The 6,740-nt window shown below is 57.3% G+C and overlaps 1 protein-coding gene across 2 annotated transcripts in view; it reads left to right on the top strand.

Annotated features, from left to right (window-relative positions):
- The window catches only part of LOC113208496 (FMRFamide neuropeptides), a 23,826-nt gene extending 17,530 nt beyond the window's left edge, over positions 1 to 6,296 (top strand). The window contains exons 2-4 of one of the 2 annotated variants that reach the window (XM_052273990.1): positions 854 to 974; positions 4,443 to 4,541; positions 4,663 to 6,296. In XM_052273990.1, coding sequence (XP_052129950.1) covers positions 4,444 to 4,541; positions 4,663 to 5,551 — 987 coding nt within the window. In that variant the 5' untranslated portion in view covers positions 854 to 974; position 4,443 and the 3' untranslated portion in view covers positions 5,552 to 6,296. The remainder of the gene's footprint in view (positions 1 to 853; positions 975 to 4,442; positions 4,542 to 4,662) is intronic. The other variant, XM_026425546.2, reaches the window with a different exon arrangement.
- Positions 6,297 to 6,740: the final 444 nt, after the last annotated feature.

The raw sequence follows: 6,740 nt of genomic DNA, 5'->3' as shown, positions 1-6,740 counted from the left end.
CCCCTACCCTCGACGGCTGCGGGCGGCGCATGGCCGCCGACGACGCCCAAAACACCACCACCGCCGATGCTGGGTTCGGGTTCGGGGGACGGCCCGGGCCCGGGCGGCGGTACGAACTCGCGAACAAACTGCTCCTTAGCAGCGAGCTCGCCTCACGCTGACGCCGGGGCTCACGTCCATGCCCACGCTCAAGCCCAGGTTTGCGACCACACGCCTATAGGCTCACGACGCCCACCCTCCCTCCCTCAGCTCAGGCTGCGGCTCGGCTTTGGCCTGCTGTGCTGGGAGGCGCGCGCGGGAGGCTGGCGCTGCTGCTAAAGTCTTCCAGGAGGAAATAAGATGCCTCGCCGTAAAAGACCTCCCTTCCTCGCCCTAGCGGTGTGGCCCGCCCGGTCATCCCTCCCCCTCCCCTTCCTGCGAGAAGGGTAATTACTTATTAAGAGCTGCTGATACGCAGAACGGCGAGCGAACCGTGGCAAACAAACGCAATATCTAACCTATTAGACAAAGACAAGAAGATATTCTTCTGACATTATGTTTTAAAACAGCGCCGACAGCGATAAGTTTCACTGGTTTCACGCTAGAGTGGTAAATGGCAAGCAAGCGCACGTCCGAGATACGCGGGGCAGGCGGCGACCATCTCGTCGGGCCCACATGTCTCCCTCACGCCCCCGCCCCCCCTTTTCCCATCTGACAGCCGCCTAAGTGAAATGCCGCCTCCCAATTTGTTTCGTGCGTGGACGCAGTGGACGCAAGTGCCACGTCGCCGTTCTCCCTCCCCGAGGTGATTTTTTCCTACCACTCTTTCTCTTCCAACCATTTATTTATTTTTACTTTTTTTTTCTTTCTTCAGGAGGTGGAAAACTGTAGGGGCGGCGCCAGGGGTGGTGTGGTGGTGGTGGTCAGTCGGGTCCGGCCCGGCCTCGCTGTGTGGGCCGAGGAGGAAGGACGCCGAGGACGACGCCGTGCCCGAGGCAAGTTGAACCGTCTTTGCCGAACACAAACTCACCTGGCCCGCAGCTCCACCACGGCACCAGGGGCACGCCCTTGCACTTCATGCTCTCATTTAAAATCCCTCGGTGCTACACCCACTCCCTCCCCACCTCCCCCGTCTCCTGCGCTTCGGTGTGGCAGTTCGGCCTTATAGACTCGCACGCGTGACTTGGTTCACTCAGGACTGCGACGGGGGCAGTGCCATCTGTGGTTCCATGGGGACTGTACCAAAATTACGTTATTGTTATAAAATGGTAAGTGCCATTTCTTTAGGAGACTGTAACTGAAGACTGATAATAGAAAGAATTAAAAACGAGCACATACTCATCACTGTGAAAAATATATTTGTACATGTACGATATATTTTGTAATTTGCCATTTACAATACGAGTCGTACATGTACAACCTCCCACTATCGCTCGATATTCGATTCCAAGTCGATACATAGGGCTAGTAAATTTTACAATTTTAGATTGTACTTGTACGACTTCTTCCATGGAAAATTTTCCTGTACCCGGTACGACAATTTTTCACAGTGATCCTTACCTTCCAAACGTCTGGAAATAAAACCCTCGAGTTCAAAGGAGTGACCGATGAAAACAATACTATACGTTTACCTCAGTCCTAAGTCTGACATTATTCGCGTTCGACCCCAAAGCGGCACAGAGCCCCCCAGCCCCTCGCGGTCGCCACTCGCCCACGCCGCCCCCACCCGCCCTGCACGCCCCGCCACGGGGACCCGGCCGACTTCCCTTTCTTCTTAACGACTCAGCAGGGCGCCCCCACGGCTTTGTCGTTTTGTCCCCGCCGTTGCTGGAGAGGAAGAGGAATGCGAATAAAGACACACGTTGTCATGCCGCTTGTTAGCCTTCGCGATCCGTTCAGAAGACGTCCTTTATGCAAGCACGGGCGCGGCAGGGGCGGGGGAGCCGCAGGTTCGACAGCAGTCGGCATCAGCTTGCCGCGCCCCACGCCACCTCTGCCCTTTACACCAAAGAGGGGGATATTTCTGTGCGTTTTATTATCTGTCGCTTAAGTTAGAACGCCAGTTAGACTTCTTAAGGTTGACTGACTAGAAGAAGAAAGTAGTATTGACAACGACAAACAAAACAGGGACGCGTGTGGGTATCGTTGCTCTTTTCACCCTTCCAATCACCGAACCTGAAATAGTTATTCTATTGTCCAAGCAAGTCTACTATCAGCAGGCAAAGCTGTAGTGGCATGAGCGCAGTGGGGAGCCGGCGCGTGGGGAGAGGGGGGGGGGAGAGGGGGCAGCTGGGCTGGGGAGGCCGCAGGAGTTTCACGGCAGACTGGTAGGTAAGGGTCCACGAGGGACGCCAGCAGCAGGCACAGAGACCAGAGACGCAGGCGTGCACATCAGGAGCGGGGGGTGGGGAGGGGAACGGGCGCGCCTAGCGACGACGGTGGCACTGCAACCAGAATGAGCGGGTGAAAGGGTTGAAAACAACGACCTTGCTGCTTTTGTACTCCAACAATCTCACCCGAGCGGTTCTCCTCCCGCTTTCCTTTTCGATATGCCGATGAGCGGCGTGCGCACGCGAAGCGCCACTTAGCTGATCTTCTCTGCCCGCCTCTGAATCGCGCGCCCACCACCAGACGCCTCTCCCAACTACTGTGCCGATTACGCCCTACTTCATGCAAGGCTTCATCATGTCTCGCCGAGGAGGGCGCCGCGCCGCGCCGCGAAAAAAAAGGGTTTCGTCGACTCAGCTAATATTATTTGCTAAGACCAGGACAGGAATCTTGTTTTGATTACGCGTGCGGCGTGGGCCAGGGCCAGGGGCCAGGGGCTACTGCGACTGTGGTGTCGTCGTACGCAACACAGCCTGACGCCCTTACGTCTTGAGCGCGCTTGTGTGTGTGTGTGTGTGTGTGTGTGTCATCTGTAAGAGTACTAAAATCCCCCCGCCCCCCTCCCCACCCCAGCGGCACACCACATCATGTTACATCATCCCTCCTAATTAACGGTCGGGCTGGACTGGATTGCCATCATTATCCAGGGCGTTAAATTCCAGGCCGCAGCAGCAGCTTGTCTCGGCTCGCCAGCCCCACCACCGCCTCCGGCAAGATTTCCCCCTCCCCACCACTGCGGGAGAGATACCCCTTCTTTGCGTCATTGTATATGAATCGCGAACAAACACAAATAATTGGTTATTTTGGATACAATGGAGGCGGATCATCCATCATGTACGGTACGCCCGTCACTCGCCGTTACGTAGGTGCCTCTGCAAGCTCTCAGAGCGCCTGATGGTAGGCAACATCTTGCCTGCAGTGCATGCGTGTACTGCGGGCCAGCCTACCCAGAGTGCCGCAGGCGCCGAGCTTCTTTAGATTGCTGAACGAATCTAAGTAAAACGCACGCATTTTCTGCACGATTGGAAAAGTCGAGAAGAGACGTTACGCTCTGTTCGTGGTCCATTCTACTGAAAAATAAAATTCCATTGAGCAATAACTTCAATGGTTTATCCTTCCTAGTTATAAATTAGGAGTAGAAAAGGCGAAGGAAATGTCATTGGAATCTTGGAACGTTAGTTAAGATTAGATCATCCCATCATTCTCGTGTGATGTAAAGACCATTCCGCTCGTACCTCTCGAAAAACAAATGCACCGGAAGTCGGCTATTTCAAATCAAAATTTAGCCTACACTGAGGCCTAGAATCTGTTAAGTGAAGTGACAAATTATTTCTCCTGGGACTTTATTCTTTACGCTTATACATTTTGCACGGTAAAATCGGCGTCCTAGTTTTCATGACGTTTTGGAAAAACCATGACGTATTATGGAAGAAATGCATGGCAAACGTCATGGTTTTCAAAACGTCATGAAAACCTGGACGTCGTTTTTACCGTGTGGCTAGTAAAGCTCCTGGGGGCGGGTTTATATGACTTGGGGTGCATTTGTTTTTCGAGAGTATCGCGATTCCAGCGAAATGGTTTATTGCACCACACCATGTCACAGTCCACACGAGCTTCTCCAGCTGCCTGCCAAGGAGGGGCTCCGGTGGACTGTTAACGAGGTTAGGGAGTCCCGGGCAGTCCCACAGTCCCAGTTCCCGGGGCCGCGGCCACCCAGCCCCGCCCTCCTCCCTCGTCTTCTACTCTGATTTAACTTTGACTGGTGGCGAGCTAGAGACGGTGAGGGGCAGGGAGCGGGAGAGGGGGGGGGGCACCCTTCTACCTCCCGTCCTCCCGCGGACGAGCGGCTATATCATCATTTGAAATTGGCGGTCCCAACACTCCCTACGCAAACACGCTTTAATTTTCCTTTTGAGTTGCTTGAAAACGTTCCCCAACGATCCAGTAGGCCACATTACACTGGAGTGTGAACTCCCTCCCTACCCTCGTGACAATGGGAAACACGATGAGAGCTCCTGCAGTCGCATACATCACACGACGATCCGTTGACGACCTCCTTCTCTGTCCCTCCTCAGGATGGGGCACTGGACGACGTTGTACTGCGTACTGCTGGCCGCGGCCTACTGCGCAGCCCAGGATGACGTCCTGGCGGACACCGACCCCTGCCACCATGGGTGAGTATTCCGCCGCACCAGATGTAGCGCGCGTTCGTCGTGGTGCTGAAGCCGTTCTGACGCCGCTCTGACGATGTTTAGACGCCCTTCTGACTGACACCGTTCTGACCCTTTGTCGCAGGTGTGACGAGAACGCCCTGCTGCTGCTGCCGAGGCGCGCGGAGCGGTCCGTACCCGTGTCGCTGATCGCGACGGGGATGCTGAGCCGGCGGTCGGCGCTGGAGAACAACTTCATGCGCTTCGGCAGGAGCGCGCCCGCGGCGCCGGCCGCGTCCGATGCCAAGGGCGTCCAGGACGACGGCGCCCTCCGCCCGGCGCGCGCCGACAACTTCATGCGCTTCGGCCGCTCGGGCGCGGCCCTGGGGACCATGGGTTCCGCCGCCGAGGGAGAGCGCGTGGCCCGCGGCGGGGACCACAACAGCAACGGCTTCATCCGCTTCGGCCGCTCCAAGGACAACTACATGCGCTTCGGCCGCGCTGGCGGCCAGGACGACAACTTCGTGCGCTTCGGCCGCCCCGATCGCCAGAGCAACTTTGTCCGCTTTGGACGTGAGCCGAGCAACTTTGTGCGTTTCGGCCGCTCCAGCAAAGACAACTACATGCGATTCGGCCGCGCTGGCAAGGACAACTACATGCGCTTCGGCAGAGACCCGAGCAACTTCGTGCGGTTCGGCAGGGACCCTGGCAGCAACTTCGTGCGCTTCGGACGGGCGGGCGAGCTGGAGGAGGAGGTGGCAGCGGAGGACGCCGACTCAGAGGTTCTGCGGGACGGCAGGGCCAAGCAGGAGAAGGACAACTACATGCGCTTTGGACGCTCGGACGCCGGCGACGACAAGAGGGCCAAGGACAACTACATGCGCTTCGGCAGAGGGGGCGGCAGCAGCAGCTCGGGCAGCAACTTCGTGCGCTTCGGTCGGTCGTACGTGGACGAGGACGACTCGACGGAGGGCGAATCTGCCCGGCAGGAGGCCCAGGACGCCAGCAGGACGAAGCGGCCTCAGGGGATGTAACGCCCCACCCTCGCCTCCGCCGTCGTCACCACCATCAGCGCAATCATCTTCACCATCTCCACCCGCGACCCCCACCCGTGGGAGTGGACCCCATAGTGCACGGCGCGCGAGGACACGGACGATCTGGGGCTCCTCTGTGCCCACAATCAATTTTTTCACGCGTGTCGGCTGGCGCCCCCCGCGTTCAACACCTACCGCCATTTCAGTTCAGTCCGAGTAGCGAGGGGTCAGGGTGCGGGTGGGATCACGTGCGGGGTCGCCACTGAGCGCGCCCGCACCCCGGCGCCGCCGCGCAGCTGAGTGTCTTCCTGTGCCGATTCGGTTTCCCGTTGTTTCCCGATCGGGCCGCCCGCCGCTCCCCGCGCCTGCCTGGTCCTCGTGGCTGGGGGTCAGGCAAGGCTCACGGCCGCCGGGCTGGACCGGACACGTCCCTACCTTGTCTCCGTTCACGTTTGTGCACAGCGGGTATTCACTGGCTATTTACACACTATGGCGTGTATTGCGCGGCGTGTTCAATGCATTGCGCTGGTATTGCACAGTGCCTCGCAACACGCGTGTAGACGTAATATTGCGGGTGAATACCCCCCGTATTCGTGTTATTCAACGGCCGCGTAGGCGCGCGTGCGCACACGCCCAGCCCTGGCGCAGGGGGCGCAGGTCGTTGTGTGACGGCCGGCCATCGTCGTCACATTTGTTTGTAATGATACTTGTTCGTCAGACAAAGTAAAGGAGTTTTGTGTCACCATGTCCGCTTTAGTCATTTCGATAGGAATCTTCCCGCTTTATCCTCGACTTTTAGGGAGCTTGTCTTGAACAGCACAGTGCGGCACAGTGGACCAATGGAAGGAAGCGCGGCGCTCGATACGTTCATCTCGCAGCTGCAAGGTAAGATGAAGATACTTCGACTTCGAAGGCATTTGGAGGACGGTAAAATCTATGTACCTACCCATGCTGATGATGAGTAGATTGAACTCGGACAACTTGTATTGGAAGCAGAGTATACCATACTTATCGGTTGCACTCCCCACTTGGAACAAACAAAGTATAATCCCTCGTAAGGAGAGAGGGGTGCACCCCGTGTGCGTGGGTGGACTGGACGGCTGATCAGGCGAGGGCGAGCGGACATAGCGGGGCAGTGGGAGCGAGAGAGAAAAGAGCATGTGTTGTCAGTGTGAAGGGGTGGAGAGGG

This window comes from Frankliniella occidentalis, unplaced genomic scaffold (genome assembly GCF_000697945.3).
Source record: "Frankliniella occidentalis isolate FOCC.00 unplaced genomic scaffold, Focc_3.1 Scaffold322, whole genome shotgun sequence".
Classification (NCBI taxonomy): Eukaryota; Metazoa; Arthropoda; class Insecta; order Thysanoptera; family Thripidae; genus Frankliniella; species Frankliniella occidentalis.
Note: the sequence above shows the minus strand (reverse complement) of the source record. Positions and strands in the feature narration are given on the sequence as shown.